The sequence below is a fragment of the Triplophysa dalaica genome, chromosome 18 (assembly GCF_015846415.1).
Source record: "Triplophysa dalaica isolate WHDGS20190420 chromosome 18, ASM1584641v1, whole genome shotgun sequence".
In the NCBI taxonomy this organism is placed as follows: domain Eukaryota; kingdom Metazoa; phylum Chordata; class Actinopteri; order Cypriniformes; family Nemacheilidae; genus Triplophysa; species Triplophysa dalaica.
Window position 1 is genome coordinate 6744283 of NC_079559.1, and position 20709 is coordinate 6764991.

Consider the following 20709-nt stretch of genomic DNA (forward strand, 5'->3'; position numbering starts at 1 on the left):
ACGTTCCACCTGAAAATATAGCCTCCAAAGGCTCCACCCCTGACTAATGGCTGAAATACTCTACAAGACTTTACAAATCTGAACAGATTTTCTTAAACTAGACAGCATAGACTTCCAGACGTCTTGAAAGTTTTAGATAACTAAACACTAACTGATTAAATCTGCAGGCTGGTACAGACTTTCTGCAACAAGTTCAGATTGAAACTCTGATCAAAATATGAAAAAAAGTCTTGTACTGCATTTTAGCCTTAAAGGAACGTGTTGTGGTGTTGTGATGTCTACTTGTTGTGGTGTTTAAAGTCTCCAGTGTTATTGTGAGTATGAACTTTCTATCTGATGGAACACTGGGGAAACGGTGTCTGACAGTAATGTACCGCCTGGTATGACAAAATAGCCTTCAAGGGCTCCACTGTCAATATGCCTTTTGAATTGTGGCCAAGCTACTTTTCTTCCTCATTCAATACAGGGGAACCTTATCTGAAAGCAACATTCTTAGTTGTGAGGATACATTCTTCTGCTTTGAAGGAAAATTTTGTGAATCAAAGCTGACACTCTGAGAACCTATTTGTTGTGGTGTTTAAAGTCTGCAGTGTTATTGTAAGATAAGTGCAGCATGAACTTTCTATCTAATGGAATACCGGGGGGGCGGTATCTGACAGTAACATTATCAGCCGTCAGATACCGTACCCTGGTATAACTAGGAGAATTGGCCTCAAAGGCTCCACTTTCAAAATGGTTTAAGTTTTACCATTTAACAAAACTTTTTGGGTTCTTTGCCACTTTTTGATGGATGTGAAGTCCCTTCATCATCAATCACTATCCATTTTTACTATACAATGTCTTATGTATTTTAAAAATTATTATACATTCAATACCATTATTTGTAATTTTTATTGATTATTATTAATGTATGGTTAGAGCATATAGGCTGCGCAGTTACTCATTAATGAAGCAAATAGCAAATACCGTGCTTAATTTCTCATGTTCAATACCACACAATAATCAATACATGGATTTTTGTTTTTCTTTTTTTCCCTCTTGCTTCATATTTTGCTTTCACTGTAGTCTGTACAATCCTCATTCCTTCTTTCAGGTTCTTTCACCTGACACCACCTTTTGACTCAAATATTCTTGTATGCAAAACCATGCAGATATGAGTAATATGCATGAATACACACAATTAAATGAAAAAGTATTTTGTTTGTTTTGTTTTGTTCTTTTTTTCATAATACATGTTTTATGATTTCTTATATCAACACTGATTTTGCTTATGTTTGTTTTACCAGGTTTTTTGCTGTGCAGCAATGCAATATAAAATTTAAAAATATTTATTGAGGAAAGAAAAAACATAGGGTAAATTTTGGATTATCAGGAGTTTTAATGTTCAACACCATTTATTAGCGTCAACAACATTGACACTTTAGGCATGTTTATAATTGCTCATGTTTATAATGCTTATAATTTTCTTTTATGATTTCTTTACAGTTTTTCTCATGTCTCTACTGGTTCTGTGCTATATATGTTTTCTGTAAAGTTTCTTTGCAATAATGGAAACCTGTAAAAAGTGCAATGGAGATAACATTAATAAAAAGTGTGGTCAGGAAAAAATTTGATGATTATCAGGATTTTTGATACATGTTCTATTGTGTGACGTTTGGTGTGTTCTTCCTGGCCTGACAGTGTTTACATTTTTAACTGTCAATACAAAGTTAAAGTATGCCTGTTGATTTCTTGCAGTAACAGGTCCTGGATATTTCCCTTACCTGTAACTGAAAGTGAAAATTTGCGTAATAACCAGTTGATAAAATAGTCAGGTGCTACGAGGGGTCTTCTAAACAGATGTCTGGAGGTGGAAAGTTGCTGTTTTGGTGGCAGGAGCTGTATTTTTCATGAAAAGGAGAAGGAGGCTTTCTGGAGCAGATACGTATGAAGAATTCAATTGTGATGGTCATATTGGGAGAGTTGTGAGCAAAGACCACACTCAAGCTCTATTGGCATAAATGTTAGCATATCATCTCTTCCCAAGATTTTTTTATATATTTGATTAATGGGGACTTTTGCCAAACCAACCTTATTAAACAATCACAAGTTTAGGGATTGTGGCTTCTTTGTAATCATTTGTACATGTGGTGATGGGAAATACAATTATTATGTTCTAGTATAAAAAAATCGGACTATTTAAAACAAAATTTTCATTAACATATGTTACAGGCATACTGTATCTGTTTTCTTTGTTTGCAACATCCTCATATATGCTATAGACCTATTTAATTATTTTGCTTGTAAAACTGGTTTTAGAGCGTTCTGTTAAAAAATAAAGTAAAAGGATAGTAAAATCATTATATTTTTTCTTTGTATTTGCATTTTGTTAATCCTTTGTTGCTAATAAACAAGACAATAGTAAACCATGTATGAACATTGCGTCCTGTTTTTGAAATAGGCCTACAAGCCATTATCTGTTGTGTTCATTCATTTAAAAAACTAATAATAGCTTCTTAATATCATATGTGCAATACACGATATGCTGTATCAGCTGGTGACCTTTAGGTGAGGTAATATATTCTGCTTTCAGGAAGAAGTGTGAAGATAGTCTCCACGTTCACCTCTGCAGTACTGCTATATTCCAGCAGATGGCGGTCACTCCAAATAAAACTGCGCCGAAACTGATTCTGTAATCAAATAAACCCGGACTGAATGTGATACGTATATTTTTTATATTTTGAATACAAAGAAATCCACGTTTGCATATATTATGTATGCATATGTGTGCACTTACTCTTGACTATTTTTTAAAGATGCTATAGACTCTTTTATAAGGCCATATCACAGTTTTATCCACAGTTTTGTCATGAAGATTTTTCCACTGGTATTTGGTTTAATACTACTTAATACTTTCACATCTTCTTAAAACTTTATTTTCAGTTGAGCATTAAAACATTTTGAATGACTGTGTCTAAATGGAGAATACCCCACAATATTGTATATTTAATGTTTAAGCATCTTGGTTAAGTTGTTTTCCATAAACATTTCATATTTACTCTCTAGCCATCAACATATTTATTGTTGGCAGCATATTCTGTAACAATGAATGTTTTTAATATTCATAACTTAGTGTGTTCACATGCATTCTTTCTGCTTTGAAAGAGTGAGGGATCAGCACAGAAAGCCAGAAAATGTGTAATCTACTTGATTTACAGTAGAATGAGTATCCAGTTATTGGTTGGCTTATACTGGCATTGAAAAATTCTGCCCAGCTTACGTCCAGAGTCGTGTTTAACTGATTGTCCAGTTTTATTGAATCAGCCCACCACCAGCACCATGACATCTCCAGTACTTAAACAAGGCAATGCAATCTACAGTTAGAAAACAGGAGCCAGCCTGCCGAGTGAAAGAAATGAGAGTGATTGAATCCCGTTTCAAATGATGACATAGCACAGTAGAAGTTAAACACTCGTACAAACTACGTCAGTCTCCTGGAAAATTCTGGAAATAATTATTGAGGTCTCTGCAGGAAGACAATGTTATGTTAGACATAGACATGTGTTGTGCAAAATATTATAAACCAGATTTCTAGATGATTGTAAAATAAATCAAAAACTTGCTACAGTAGTTTACATAAAAGTCAATGGTTTGATGTTTTGTCATCCTCATGGCATTCTTGGTTTGGAAATGTTTTAAAGACTTATAGAAAAAGTATTGTAAAATCAAAATTCTTCTGCATAATCCTTGTTCTTGCAATGCAAAACCCAAATCTAACTCCCATGTCTGTGTGTGTCATTGTCCAAATGAGAGAGGCTGTGTTGTCCTCATAGAAAGCCTTGTTCATCTTTCAAGACTTTTTAAATATCCACCAGGGACAGTTCTGCCCATAAATGTTTTTGGAAGGTATGATGAAATAAATAAAGTGGATTCATAAAGGAGCTTGTGTGTTTTTGTGTCCGTCCGTTCACAGACTGTCCAATCTCAACCAGCCAGCCGATGGTGTTCAAGCATCCCAGCCAGCTGTCATGCTATTGGCTGATGTTTCGCCAAAAAGGCGAGGAATGCTGGACATTGAGGAGTAACCAGTCTGTGAGTGAGTCTGTGATGTTGTTTGAGAGTGTATGTTCTGTTGCCTCAGAGCTCATCTCGAGAGGCTCGGGATGCGGGTGGTGGTATGTCCCCGGTTACGCTGTTCTGGGCGACAAGATCTATTTGTCCCTGCTGGGAGGTTTTTTGGACATATCGCTTGTCCCAGTCTGTGTTGACCGTGTCATTATCCCAAATAGTGGAGGTCTCGGTGTCGCTGAAGTAACCTGGCTGGCCTGTATAGTGCGTCGGGTACAAAAGCAATGGCTCGACAGAGAAAGCCCGTAGATCCCTGGGATCAAAGTGAGACATGAACTCCACACTAGGAGAAAGAGAGAAAGAGACTTTAAAACTCAAACCATATTGTGTAGATTGTGGGAAAACAAAACAAATGTGTCTTGATGAATTGCAATAAAACATCTGGCGCTGTCGAACTTCAAGCCATCAAATGTTTTGTACGTTATTATTTTTGTGAAACTACTTCCACCATATTTTTGGTGTCATTATTTATAGATGCTGTATTAATTGCTGCTTAAACAATATTTTGTGTGAAACAATTAAGCTTATTTATGGTCTTAATTCATCCTAACATGATGTTCATATTTTAGTTACATAGCCAATGTTTGCAGATATAGTGGACTTGCAGCATTATTATTATTTTTAAACAAAACAATCATCTTAATGTATGTATAAACACATGTTCAATACCTACAACAAACAACACAGATAGTAGATGTGATTAATTGTTATTTACCCCTGCTAAATCGCATTTATAAAAAAAGGCTGATGGTTTTTGAAAAAAGTATTAAAAACTGAAAAATGTGTTATAAGATGTATTATAAGAGTGAAAAAACAGGTTCCTTTGACACAAACACCAAAGAAGGGTTCAATTCAGGGAGGAGAGATGAACAATTAGTTTCGGATAGAAATGTGCAAACAGGAAGTAAGAAAAGGATTGTATTATTAAAACAAATAATTATACATTATATTAAATTACATTTATTTTATATTTTTCTTATGTGCATTTAATCACACACTCCCACACTCAAGAGTACACAATGACCCTCTCTCACACACACACAAACACACAGAAAGTGTGTTATATTTATACAGTAATCCATCTGTCTAATACCAATGGCCCTTCCCCCAAAGGTCCAATCAATGGGAATTTTGTCCCTCTAGCGCTGGTAGCAGGAAGAACTGGCCCTTCCCAAAATTCCTCAAAGCTAAAGAGAGAGAAGCAGAGAATAACAGTGAGACAACAGTGTCAAAGGACCGCAGGGTGCTGAGGGTGCTGGAAAGAAAGAGAACCAGTGGGGCAACCAGAGCTGTGCAGGATTCCCACTAGAGGAAATGAGGAAGAAAGCAGCCATTGAGGGACCCAGCAGGGACGCCACACTTATTTTCACTCTCTGAACAATCTAGCACTGTGTGGGTCTGCTCAACTCAACAGCAAAGGAGAAAATGTGTGTGAGAGAGACCAAATGTTCTCTACATTAGTTATGAGCACACATCTATGTATATATCCATCACACCTACTTTGGGTGTTTGTTGAACATGACTGGCAGGTACTCATCCACAGGGAGCATCTTGCCTAGCGGCTGAGCAGCTAGGAGTTTTCTGGCCCCTTGCTGCGAAATAGCATAACCTAGAGTCCAGTATGAGTAATCTGCCTCGACAAGATTATTCACGCCCTCCACAGACACCTCTGGCTGTGCTACCTGCATCCGCTTACGGCCCACATAGCTTTGCAGAGGACAGAATAAAATAATTATGTACTTGTTAGCTGTAAAAAAGTCTACAATTATGCTTTTTTATTGTTCTTACATGAGGTCCCAGTCCAGATGAGCCTTTTCAACATCCTTCATGATGATCTGTAACCTTTTCTTAAATCGAGGCTCAAACCTCACATCGTCCTCCAACACCAGTGCATGCTGTAAGCCGCTCTCCATCACCTACACAAACACAGATAAAGACATTTACATATGTATCTTAAAGGGATACTTCACCCAAAAATTAAAACTCTGTTAACATTTATTCCCCTTTGAGTTGTTCAAAATCTGTATACATGTCTCAGTTCTGATGAACACAGAAAGACATTTGGAAGAATGCTTATAACCATACAGATGTACTACCATAGTAGGAAAAAAATACAATGGTATTCAAAAGTGCCCCAGAACTGAACATTCTTCAAAATGTCTTCTTTTGTGTTAAACAGAACAAAAACAACGACAAAGTAATTTTTCATACTATGGGAGTCAATGGGGGGAAAATCTGTCTGGTTATAAGCATTCTTAGAAATATCTTTCAATGTGTTGATCAGAACAAATACATTTATACAGATTTAAAACAACACGAAGATGAGTAAATGATGACAGAAGTTTCATTATTGGATGAAGTATCCTTTTAATATTTAGACTTACATTGTTTTTATACACAGCTAGTTATAAACTATATTATATACTAAATAAATATCACCCTAACCCATATTCTAACACAAATAGAAAACTTTATTTACAATATTTTTTGTGTTTTTACAAATGAGCCCCAAAGGTAGGTTTTGCTCAGATTTGGATACCCACATTTTTTTACACAAAATATAGTTGTGTACACACGACAAAACATGTTAAGCTCAATTTGGCACACCAACCGACTTTACACATAAGTGGTAATATTTCTTGTCCAGAAAGAGTTTAACATGACAGTTATACTTCAGAAACCAGGTGGCCGGTTTATTGCTCCAAACATTATAGAGACTTGAAGACTCCAGTGTTTGTGTGTGTCTTAGGAGATTTAAACCACACTTACAAATGTAATATTTAGCATTATATACCATTGGTTTTCTTTTAGTAATTGAGTTATTTTAAAAACAGCATGAAAACCTTTGTTACATTTAAAATGGTAAAACAATATACCATGTAAATTGAAGAAAGAAAAACTATTATTTAGACAGATTCTGGTTGTGAGAACACAGAGGGAGGCCACTAATACAGTACTATGGTACAATATGAGAGAGAGGGCCAGCCTGTAAAAAATGTGCCTTAGACCTCAAGATGTTTAGCGACAGCCCGAAGTATGTATACCTGTTTCCAGGTGAAGTGATGGCTAAGGAAACAGCCGATCTCTCCACGTGTCAACACCCTGCCAGAGTATGGATCTTTATACCCCGGCAGCATCTCAATACCAAGAGCCTGTAGCTGAGATGTATTCAGAGCCCTGGTGAAAAACAAAAATCATTTGATAATGTGCTAGAATAAAAAATAAACTGATTATCAATATGCACGGATGCCAATGAACAGCCGATTAATGACCTACTTTCCATCTACAGCTTCAACCAGTGTGGCCTCAAGACCCAGAACTGCCATAGAGTTCAACATCCGGTCCCTTCTGTCCATCCTCCGCTTCAGATTGATCAGAAAGATCTGACAGGAAGAGGCAGAGAAAGGAAGCAAAGCAAAATGAAAGAGAGAAACTACTAGAATATCACTTCAAAGGTTTAGTTCCTGTGCATAAATGTTCGTTGGAGCGAGACATTCCACAGATACTGCTCTCTCACCTCATCAAAGCCCATCTTGTCCTGAGCTTTGGCTGGAGTGAAAAGGAACTCGGAGGGCTTGATGTTATGATCAACTACAGAATAAGGAATAAAATGAAATGTGTTTTAATAACATAAAATTGAAAATTAATCTGAATTTTAGTGTGTGAGTGAGGTTATGTTTTAAAAGTTGCGCGTACTTGTGCATGTAGATTTTTGTTCGCATGAGCATATAATACTGTATATGTGAATGTGTGTATAGATCTATTTGATGTTTAACGCTTACTATGGGCTTCAGTGATGGTGTGTGTGAAACTCTCCTCCTCGTCCTCCACACTTTGCTGAGCTTTCAGAGGTACAGGCAGGAAACCGTAATGCTCTTTGTTACACACATACATCTGTACACCTACACACAAAACAACTGCATTTAAAGCTTATTGATTCATATATACAATAAAATGTGTCTTTACAAAAACAAAATATCTGATGTTATTCTGTGAACATTTGTGCTGAGCACCACCCAACATCTAAGGACAAAAAGGGTTACAACATTTGTATGTGTGCGTCCAGTTTTGTGCATTCTCCTTTATGGTTCATGTTCATGGGTGTGTTCGGTGTCATAATTTGTTTCAGTTGTGTGGCTGTTTTCTCTACGTTTACTGTAACTTCACTGCATGCCCTCGCACATTATTTCTTCAACAGAACACAAAAACCCAGAGTGCCCATAAAAACGTCCAGCTGGAGCTGATTATATTAGCCACATGATTATCCAACATTATAGCAACTACACAAACGCACAGATACACACACCCTCCTCACCAGCATTTACTGCACCAAAATCTAACAGCTGAAGGTTGGGTGAATTATGTGTAATAATCTGATCTGTGTCTCATCTGGGCCGCAAAAAACACACTTGCCCCTTAACTGTCATCATATGTTCGTATTGCGAAATGAAATGTTACTTCACGAGTTACGTATTGAAAAAGACAGACCACATTATAGACCACTTCTAAGGGACGAAGAACAGATTTCTCTCACCGGCTTGTCGAGCTGAGAAGGCAAAGACCATGATGTCATCAAATGCCCAGCTGTAGTCGGGGTGAGGTGGGTAGAAGGCCAGTTCCAGTGTGGAGCTCCGTCTCAGATCCAATAGGAAGGTGGAATGCACCATGGGAACAGAGTAACAGCCTAAACGCTTCCACTCACGTATAGGTTGGTAGTCTGGCGTCCGCTTGTAATATCCCTGAGAGAAGGTAAGAGAGATCAGGGTCTGTTTGCAATGCCCAAAGAGATAAATACTGTACTGCGTATTCTCAGTTTTTATAATGTGGTATATTGCAATTCACTTGATTCTGATGTTGGGAGCACTTGAGGCAGATATACACCAACATTTTGAGGAATTTTAGTAGTGTCTATTACAGACAGTGTAGTTCTTCAACAGTTATGGGTAATGTTGTTTGGTAATGCAAATAGATTAACAGAATCATAGTGGACTCCACATTGATAATAGTTACATTGTGCATGATGAATTTATAATCTAAGTTTAATACGGTAAAAAGCTCTCTGAATTGAGACTTTAGGTGAAGCCCAATTACATTTCCTATCTTTCTCTGTAGCATTATTTATATAAATAAAGATGTTTTAAACATAATCATGTAAACTTTCTTTTCTCTAGTCTAGGTGAATAAAGTTTGAATATGGTGAATGATCCGATTTACAAAATAATTGTGAGTATTATACATGTCTATAACTTTAATACATTTTTATATATACTGTATATTTGCTAATTGAGTCAGCGCTTGTTTTGCTTCTTGATGTCTTTTGTCAGTTACTGTTTCTACGTTCAGGACTGAAAGGTTTGGTCTTATGTGTCTTTTGGGATACAGGTAAAGCTGTACCTGAGGCGTGATGCCACACCAGAAGTTTGAGTAGAGAGATCGGGAGTCCAGCATGGGTGCCACCAGTGTGAGATTCTCAGCCATCAATAGATTCAACACCCGTGGGTTGGTCAGGAGATTATCACTATCAACAAACTGAGAGACAGGAAAAACACAAAGATCCCTAGTTTTACATAAAATCCTATAACAAACATTAACTTTACATTATTTGTGCGGTGCCTAATATATAGAGACCAAAAATTAAAGAGACCATTTCAAAATTATTTTCTGATTTTATGACAACGTATTTATAGGTATGTTTTTAGGTAAAATGCTTTTTGTTTCATTTTGTAAACTACTAACAATATTTATATGACATTTTAGATAAACATATTGTTTTCATTTGCATTTATTTGCAGAAAATGAACATGGGAGAAGGAAGTATTTTTCAAACACTGCAAAGAAAACTCATTCAGAGTTCATATTCACTTTTAAGCAATTCATCAGTAATATTTGTACAAGTAGGTAAAGTAAAAACATTTTTTATGTGAAAATAATGATATAATAAAAACAATGAAAAAATAATGAAATGATTATGTAATTTTTTTTCACAGTTTTCATGTGTCTTGTCATGCTGTCAGTGTTTCACATGGATGTTGGATGACTTTATATCACTCCTGAGGTTTGATTTTGTTGAAATTCAACTGACATTGGACTGGAATGGACACAATACATCAATAAATGCTGATTGAATTAAAATATGAAATGGTCTCTTACTTTTTTCTACAGATGTAGAATGATCTTGGTCTGAAAAAAATTGAAAAGCGTATTTTTTGTCATTATGCCCTCACCAGTATAAAATCAGCCCAACGCTCTCGTGCGGTCTTCAGCGCTGCCTGTCTGAGCTTCATCAGATGGTTGAATCGAGATGGAGCCCAATGTTTCGGCCCCCACTCATCTGTGTACGAACTGATACCCGAAAATAAACTTTTTCTTAAAAAAGTATTTACTACAGACACATTTTTAATATATCCTCTATTGCATGAGTACTATGTTGTTTTAGTGCGTTTTTGTTTGTATCATTAGCAGCTTAAGCATTGCAAATGTGCAATGACAATAGTACATATATGGATAACTGAATGTGTTGCATTTAATAAATGCAAACTTTACTGTGAGGCATTAGAAGGCCAATCTAAAGATTTTGCAGGGGTCTGGGTAAAGGGCATTCATACACGTGAAAGCAATTTGAAGCCAGTTTCCAATACAGAAACCCAGATTGGGACTACAGGCATTTTCAATCAAGCAGAAAGATAATCATGTTGTTTAGGACTATCTTAAATCCATATCGGGAAAGTCTGTGACAAATCCCAGAAATAAACAGACATTAGTGCTCATTGATATGTTCCAGACATCTGTTTTGGAAGAAGATGTTTTTTGACCAACCTTGGCTCCTCCGTTGGCCTCCACTCCACGTAGTGGTAGCTGTTCTGCCTGTTCTTCAGCCATTGCCTCAACATGGCTGTGGTGTTATCCACATTATGGTCTGCTGCAGCCCTAAGATGTTGTAAAAAGAAAGTTTACTTCATTTGAACAATTATTCTGCGATCTCTTAAAGCACAAGTAGCAGTCAAAATGCACTTAGTCCCTCGGGTACGCTGTGGAAGTACCCAACAATGTGTTTTGAGTTGACAGAGCCAGATAAGGCCCTTTAAATTCTTCTCAAAATGTCAAAGCGGTATTGGACTGTGTTAGTATTCAGCAAGGCTCTGTATTCTTGGGCCGATAAATTCCTCAAGAGTGGTTAAATGCTTGCAGGGCAGTGTGGAACTTAACAAGAACTTGACAAATGTAGAACTAAAAGACTTTTTGTATTATTATTCCTCCTATCCACCCACGGACAGCATTTAGCTTTTGAGTTTATCTACACAAGAGATAAGCCTTATAGACTTCTTTACACGACTTTGCTTCCACAAACTCAACAACAAGTAATCCATGTTTTGATTACATTACAAAATGACAAACATATAAAAGCTCTAACATAACAGTGTGTTTTCCCAGCATCGCTCACACGTAAACACCGACAGACACAAAAACACACAGTGGCCTCATTTGAGTCGGGGCAGTTTGGCTGTGCCAGTGGAAATCTCCACAGCAGAAGGATCCTACACTCAAACAGCTTGCGAAGGAACCAACAAATATCGACATCACCTCAGTCCTCGCATTCACACACCCACTGTACATTTCCTTCCCTCACCTCTACCAGGAATAATATCCATTTGGTGTGTATACTCAGTACTCAGATTTACATAGTTACACAAAACGTTACAGTTAGAAGAAAAGACTGTTGTGGAGCAGTGCAGGCTGATATGTTTAAAGCTACGGGGTAAATTAAGCCCTAATGTGTTGTCAGGTACAGAAAGGCTAAACCAGAGATATTGAAATAAAATACTGCACAACTACTACCATTCTTAATTTGTGTTTTGGACTTCATTTCCAGTGAAAAAATAACCTCATAACAATTGTTAAACCCCAATACCCAAATACAGAACACATCATATTACCAGACATCTGCAGTAATTCTAGTTTAAACCTGCAAATAAACACACAACCACTACGACACTTTCAGACAACAGATAACAGTGTATGCGCAAAAATATAGAGTAACTAACATTATTACACACTCTTCGACTCCAAATAACAAGTGAGGCACGAGCTATGCATCCCTCGACTGCTACTTTGTCATTCAAACTACAGTTAAAACACAAGCCTACACCTGAGTTTGTGGTACTCTGTATAGTAGGAATGTTTAAAGTATGCTTTATGGGTGTCCCAGGTTTTAAGAGCATATAACGGAAGAAGAAACAGACAGCATCAAGATAAGCAGTTTGGGTCTTTATAACTGGTTAGAAACACCTGACACAGGTAATGACAGGTAAAGTAGAGCGTGTCAAACAGATGACTAGCTTTTTCTGATGACTTGCGTGTGCCACAGTTGTTTTCCAGAAAATCAAGCCTGTAAGATGTAATATTCTTTCAAAACATCATTAAAAACCCATTAAGTATGTATCATGTATGCATGTGCCTGTTATTATAATGCGCTTCAATGTGTGGTTTTGCTCATTGCATAATTTGTCATCAGTTCCCTGTTTGTTCTTGTTGTGCATTTTCACAAGTTAAATGTACTACTGCTGTAAACAAAGAACCAAACATCTGGAAACGACAAGACATTTTGTGTCTCTGAATGCCTCTCCAAGGGTTTATGTGAGCACATGTGTTCTCCCACCCCCGGGGAAGAGACCCTCGTAATGCATTTGGGTTAAGCTCCATGATGCAGTCATAACCTGAAAACACATACTTACATGAGTCCACACTCAAACTTAAGGTTGGCATGGAGATTTATGATTGCATGGCGTTTTAAATCATGCTATATTATGTCTGGGTTACATTTCTCCACAAATGTAGAAAAAAAAGGAGACATTATATTTTGCATGAAGGAAAATTAATGTCATTTTAAGGACCATTCCTATTTGTCATTTCCTTTCTGCCAAGACTGTCATAATGATTAATCATTATTTTTACTTCCAAAATCTACGGAATAAAGGAATTAAAGGTTTAGAATGGGATTTATAAAGGCCACTAGCGGTGAGTTTGAGAATTGCAACCGATCTCAGTTCAAACACGACGGCGGCCACCAAAGTACACAAGGATGTCGTTGGCTGAGGCAGCGTGTCTTCTCATTTGAACGCAGGGAAGAGATCATGCGGGTGTTAGAAAGCGGGTGTTATTTATAACATAAAATAAAGGGTCTGTGGATTTTAAGCATAAAAAGAAGGATAAAAGTCAGGCAGAAGCTAGCAACTGCGTTAATATTATAAAGACTTTCCAGTTAGGACCTGCGGTACTATGGCTTTATGCAGAGATACTCAGAGATATCAAGGGAGACACTTTCAGCCGTTGGAGAGAAAGCTTGTCTAAAAAATCCCACCAGAGGAGGTTGCTTTGATTCAGATCATTATGTGAGTAGTCGCAGACGTCATGCCCAAGGACCGGTTGCCCCTGACGTCTGATGGACAATGCACACTTTACTGGAAACACTTCAGCATGTTCAAAGTCGTCATCTGATTGGTTGAATTTCACAGGATTTCCGAGAGACGTGCGTGTCGCTCTCTTTAACGGTCCACGTGGAAACAACACGATGCCGTCTGATATAAGAAGTAAGCAGTACTGTTTACAACAGTTGCTATAAGAATTCAACACGATCGACTAAAAGCTTAATTCTTAAAAATATTGAGAAGTTTACGCCATAAACTTATAATAATTTTGTTGCTGTTGACTTTCGACACGTTCGTGAATGTACACCGGTCTGCGGGGACGAACCATGAATGGTTGCTTTTCACATCTGAAAAAATAGTTTTGTAGACTGTATTGCATTTCTGTCAATGGAACCTCCTAAAAATCCCAAAATGCTCCTTTAAATTACTTTTAAATATTTATATATTATTTTCTTATTTTCTCTATTATTTTAACATATTTGTTATTGTATGAGACCACTGTAAAAAGTTATTGCAGTCTAGTTGTCTCAATGTAGATTTTTAAGTTGACTCAACTTCCAGAAATTACATTTAACATTACAACAAAACACTGATCCGCAATACCCTTTTATCATTGCATTACTGCGTATCTTAATAACAGATATACTTATAAATAATAAAATGCTTTTTACATAAATCAATTCCCTTATTCTGTTGATTTTTGGAGTAAAATGTTCTTTGAGAGGCCTGCCGGGGGCACAGTCATGTTCAGGACCCAACAAGCAAACAGTCTGAAGAATTTGAACCTCTGAGCAAATGATTTCTGATTTTTCAGGTTTTGTTAGTCATATGTCCAAACATACCTCATAACCTCATACCCTCAGTGCTAAATTAACTCCTGACAAATTTCCACATCCAGGGGCAACAACAGGCCTCTGACACTTTGGTCAAGTAGGAGCCCTTTTATTGCCTATTCCCGAAAGGCCCCCTTTTTAAAATGTCATCAATAACATAGAAACACATCAAAAACCAGCCTGTGAAAATTTTTACATGGTCCACCCTAGTTAAAAAATGCTTCACATTTTACTTCAAGAAAATTCATCATTAGGCTTATATGATCAATCAAACCTGTGTGTGTGTGTGTGTGTGTGTGCCTGGCAGGATATTTAACACCAAAGTTATATGTATCTGCACTCATGCTGTGCTTTAGAGGAAGCAGGACTCCGCTTATAAAAACCTAATTTTCTTTCACCGCCCTTTTGAAGTTTATTGTAGTTCTCCAGCTCATTATCTAACTGCCTGGGGCTCACTATCTCTCTCACTCCACATGTCTTTATTGAGAGCATCTGGACAACACATGCAGCTCACCTCAAACACACACATCTTTGACTCTCTCCACCTGCAGTAAAAGTAGCCACAAACAATTATCAGGGTATTGAACTACGACGACTTTTCTTATCACTGTTTTCTCTTTTTTATTACAGAATTAGTTTTAACATGTTCAAAACAGTGACTCCAAAAATAACTTGGCTCATTGAGATACTGTACCACACATCTCTTAAACAAAAACCGAAACATGCTTATAAAACAATGCATTTAGCCTTAAAAAAGTTTGACAAATAAACAATTTTGAATAAAAGTAAAGCACATTACTGAATTTAATGCCATTGTAAAGGAGAACCCTGTTCAGACGGTGCTTTATTCTGGGCCAATTATCCAACTCCGATTCCTGCTAAAACAATGAGTCTGCTGTTTTACCGAGAGTGTGTATGATCATAATGAAAGAGAAAAGGCTCAAGGTAATGATATGCTGGTTTTGAAGAGCAGGTGTTATCAGTACGTTCCTTACTGTATATCAACGATGTTTTGCTTTCAGACGGTCTGATGTTTGCAAAACATCCTTAAACATAAATACATGGAAATATAAAGGAAAATAAAATGCCATATATTATACGTTTTATACATGCAACATATCACATTCCCATATATTGGAATCAAGTGCTAATATTTTTAATATACGAAAAGGGTATATTCCCTATGTATCATTTAGTATCCTGCAATATTGTAATATATTAACAACGTATTAATCTAGACATATAAATACATATTCAATAAATATATACAAATATATATTCAATAATTTTATAAATTGACAGTTAACATATAAGAAAATGTATTTTCTTTGTGTAAAGTACTAAACAACATTTTTAAAGGGCTGTATAAATAATTTGAATTACATTTTTACAAACATTTCCAATAGAAAATATCAATATATGTGTGTGTTGAAGTGGCTCTGCCCCCATGCATGGGCTGACGTGGCTGTGGATTGAGCAGGGGGGCTTGTGAACCCACTGTGGTAGTTAAATTCCTTCAGCTACACTCTGTCAACAGACCTTTGCCATGTTGCGCACCCGCGCACACACACACACACACACACACACACATGACTATAGAGCAAGTTTTGCTCACGCTAACACAACTGCAGCAACAACAAAAAACCTGCCAAATTAGTTAATTCGATCTTCCAGAAGAAAAATCATACAAAATTGAAACATACATTAATGCAGACAGACAGGCTCGCTTCTGAAGCGTTAACTTCATAAACACACAGGATCATAGACTAACAGTACAGCAGAGATGTCCACTCTCACCTGACACACTGATGAGAGTTTCAAACATTGACTCTTATTTCACTTATGAAATCAATCACTCTCTTTCCACCTTTCTGTGAATATAAACACATCAGCTACACTACAAAAAAAGCGATGTGATGTGTGGGAGAGCAAGTCTAACTGTTGAGAGAATAAAAAGAAATCAATGGACAGACGTACCGAACAAATGTATAGAGAGAGAACACTGCTGCACCAGACAACAGCCTATTTCATCTATGCCATGAATCCCCTCTGATCTCAGCGGTTTACCAGAATGAAGAAACCAGCAGACAGCACTAAATCTGCAGTTACGTCACCGCTCACAGAAATATTTCCCTGCAGAATTGCTCACTTCACGCATGCCTTTCATTTGAATGCAAGTCTTGAGGTGAGTTTGCCTTTAGGGGACGTAACCAACGACAGATTTGTCTCACAGTCAGTGTCTGACCTACTAAGTTACACTTCAAAATAGCACTAAATTCTTCAGTTCGGATGCATTCTTCTGTGATAATGCTTTTCATGGTTTTATGCCATGACATTTTTACATAATGATATTACACACACGATCACCTGCCCAGACCCAACACACCGCACATTCCAGCTCGACTCCAACAAACTTAAGTCTGCTATCATCGCGTCGTCTGGCCTTCTGCACTTTTCCATTTGTGAGTTTGATGCCTGGCTGAGACCTTCTGGGATATACGGACTTCACGTGGTTTTCTGGATAAGTCGGACAACTAAATGGAGATCACTGTTGTTGGAAAGAGCAGATGTGTCCATGTATGCCCGGGAAAACCATCCTGAAGCGTGGGTGCAATTTGGGCCACAGACTCCACTGAACTGTGCCAGGGTTGTGATCATGACAACGCTCATGCTAATCAAATAAAGAACTCACAACACAAGCAGCGATAATAAAATACACATGATTATTTACAGATCTGAACTTCAGATGGATGCCCAACATATCGTTATTATTTAGTAAATAGTTTTCATCATGCTTTACTTATTTACTCAACTTGCCAAAGTGCCCAGCATTCCATCACAACTGATGAATTTAACAACAAAGTCGAGGGGAAAACTGGTCGCGCATCTGTCAATAAAATTATATCAGAACAGTAAGACCAGATGCAAGAGATGAGCAGTTCCCTTAAATCAACTTTCGTACTATAAATCTCAATGTAACTGGATCAGGAATGTCTGGATCAAACTTATCATGTCAAAGTCTGTGTTAGCACCATTAGACTGTGTGACTTCCTGCAAGACTGTGCCTCTGAAGATTCAGATTCACACTGTTTCAGATATCTCTTCATTACTTTGTCTGCAGTCTGAGTTCGTAAGTGGAAATTCACCTCTTCTTGAGTCCTCAGCATCTGCTTTTTGTTTACCACTTTCTAAAGCCAAACAATAACAGAAGTGCTCAATGCATTCAATATGAAACTCAGTTCCATCTATTTGAAGAGCTCACGTGGTAAAGTGATGTATAAGAAATGGCTTGAATACATTTACTTTGGATAAAATTATCTGCCAGATGCAAAAATGTCACCAAAAAGAGCATGTCAACAACATACTGTATCAGAGAGGTTACATCAAACAAAAGAGAAGGTTTTTGATGTTCAAATGTGGCGGCAGAGGTGCAACATACGGGCAACCACTGAACACAGTCAAGAGAACTAGAATGGAGATTGTTGGGGTGCTTGTGATGTCCCTGTGTAATTTCCGACTGTGCTCCTCCCCTCCTCTTGCCTCTCCCTTCCTCCATTCTGTTCCCTAATTCCCTGCATTCTTTCACAAGGCAGCAAAACCTGCCACCCTTCATCTGATTGCCCCGTTTGTTTGTAAATTCCGGAGAGTCGCCCTAATAGTCCAAAGGTACACAAACACAGGTATAAATGAGCACACACCTCATCCACATGAGAGACAAAAATGTGCATTTTCTAAAGGAGCGAACCAAAAATGCAATCTGAAGCTTAAGATAAGCCGAGGGTTTAGGCTTTCATGTGTCGAGAACTGAATTTTGTGTCACTGTTGTGTTGCCGTTGCCACGACACCTAGCATTCAACTTGTCAGTCGGTCATAAATTTGACTATACACTATATGCAACTGACAATGCAGGAGACGAATCAAATGTCTCAAAACCGTGAAAAGTCCGGATGAAAGCCTTAAGGATGGAAAATTTAAGCAGTGTGTATGCCAGCCAATGTACGGATGCCCAAAATTTGGACTGATCTGATTCAATTCAACATGATCGGGATGCAAATCACTCGTTTTTCCAAGGAACAACTAAAGAGGAGTGAAGACAGGGATGCATGATGAATAAACAGCAAGTTCATAAGAAGACAGAGAAAAATCCATCTTGAAGACTTAAGGTTAATATCAAAAATCTGATTTAATTACACTTACACAACCTTGGAATTGCTCAAAATCGATATTTTTGCTTATAATCAAATTGATCATACACGTAAAACTTGCCTGTGGCGTCTCCCAACTGTACACAGTTAGATGATACTCTGTTTCCTGTTAGTGGATATTATAAAGGACATGCTGCTTAGCCAGCAAAAGCCTTTCATCTTCATTTAACATGTAATTAAATCCATACACACTCGCGTGGCCAGAGTGTAGTAAAAACTGTTAACAGGTCCGCTTCACGCAGACAGCGGCGTCTCTGTTCCTCTATCTGCCAGAAGGTTTTCATTAACCAAACCTTACCTGCAACGTCCACAATAACTCCACTATGTACCCGACCTTCTCGGTTTTCCGCGTCCTCCTGCACCACGAAACAAGCTACAAAAGCAAACCCTCTCATGACACACAATCCGTTCAATTTAGTCATTCTCACCATATAGCAATCCGGTCCTTCGGGTAGTCCAGTCTGTCGATGCAACCCAGGTAGTAAGGCAGGCTGTAAGCTGCGTTCCGAGCCAGAATCGCGATCATAACTTTGGGCTTGAGCAGGGACGATTCGGGCACGGGATTCGGGTCATGCACGGGAGGCTCAGCGCGGCTGTTTTGCACCATCAGGGCGCAAAGCACAACCGTCCTCATGAATCCCACAGCCGGCATCTCTGCCTGATGAACAACGCTGTCAAAACTTGAGCTGCACGGTGGTGCGTAATGAGAGTGGGTGAGTGGGCAAGCAGAAAAATACAAGAGAGGGGAGGGGCAGGGTTATGGAGGGAAAGGTGGAGAGCTTTGTTAGGGGACCCGGTCCGCCCCCAAACATTCAGCTCGATGTGCACCTGAGAGATAACGTTTTTTTCTTCTTCTTATGTTTTACAAAATCAAACTTAATTGAATTGAAATTTTTGGGCTAGAAAATCAACCATGTTTTTTGTTAATGTAGAAGTGCGTTTTTGGCAATACACACGCACGGTAATAGTGGGGACATCTCAGGATTGCTACTTTCAAAGCTTATTTGTTCGTGATATTGTTTTTTTATGAGGCTGTGAACCGTCGCTCAAATCTATTTCCCCAATGTTTCCCTCAATTCTTTCCTCGTTGCTCATTTAATATTTTCCATCTTGCGCTCTCATTCCAGTCTCGCGTATCCCAACATTACTGACGTCATCATCTCTGAGTTCAGTGCGTCGAGGGATTTTCGTACAGCTGACACCTGCTACTTCCGCTCACTTTCTGCCAAAATACTGCAGTTGCTACAGTTCATTATATTTAAAATATATTAGAATAAACTCTCATGCACGTAAAAGGGATTTTGTTTAAGTTGAAAGTGATTGCAAATGCAAATTTAACAAGGTAAGCTGAATAATAGTACCATTACTATAACAATAAAGCAGAAATATTGTAACTGTGGTTAAAGTTTTTGAATATATTTAAAATAGCTGACTTCTTCTAAAGGACGTCGTGTTTTGCAATTGTGGCGACCTCTAGTGTTCAAACGGAAAGTATAACTAAAACCATTCCTAGTTGTATAACATTTCATTTACTTAATATCACAATATAAATGATTTGCATTATGTTAAGCAATAAATCACACTACTGTAGGACTACCTGTGTTGAGTGTAAAAGTTAAAGTGTGACTTTAGAAAACAGCCCTTTACAGATGAAAATTGCAGATGCTTTCTGTTGATTATTGTTTCATCTTTTACCTGAGAAAAATGATCTGAGCTCAGCACAGAAGGTCTCTGGCTCATTTACTCTGGCTGGTGCAAACCTGTTTTCCGTCTGTTAATACATTGAATAAGTTATTCTGACAGAATTATTCTATTACATTTTAAGACTATAGTAAACATTTGAAAGAAGTAAGTTATTCTAGTAGTTCTGTGTGAATGTTTTGAAAGCACTAAGCGAAGAGTTAAAAGGCTATAACCACTGAACCACAATGCCTAGCGTTTAGTAAAGAGCTGGAACTCAGCGGTTTGGGGTTGTGCAGTTCAAGGCAGCATGACTGATGGAGGAGGGGAGAGAGATGGTCAGAGATTGAAAGGGATATGGATGGAGAGGTAAAGATAAATAAGACGATAGAGCTGGAACGAGAGAAAGAGAGAGGATGGGTGAGAGAGGGGTGCTGGTTTGAGTTGGGTATGATTGCT

General features: G+C 37.8%; 1 protein-coding gene across 1 annotated transcript; it reads right to left on the bottom strand.

Moving 5' to 3' along the window:
* Positions 1-2972: 2972 nt before the first annotated feature.
* Positions 2973-19271, bottom strand: colgalt2b (collagen beta(1-O)galactosyltransferase 2b). The gene is made up of 12 exons (XM_056772702.1): positions 18999-19271; positions 10924-11034; positions 10332-10449; positions 9502-9636; positions 8642-8846; positions 7890-8009; positions 7625-7698; positions 7384-7490; positions 7152-7284; positions 5896-6023; positions 5608-5814; positions 2973-4390 (listed from the first exon to the last, which is right to left on the bottom strand). Exons 1-12 carry the CDS (start codon positions 19220-19222, stop codon positions 4117-4119), a joined length of 1836 nt encoding a protein of 611 aa, XP_056628680.1. The 5' UTR covers positions 19223-19271; the 3' UTR covers positions 2973-4116.
* Between the last annotated feature and the right edge of the window lie 1438 nt (positions 19272-20709).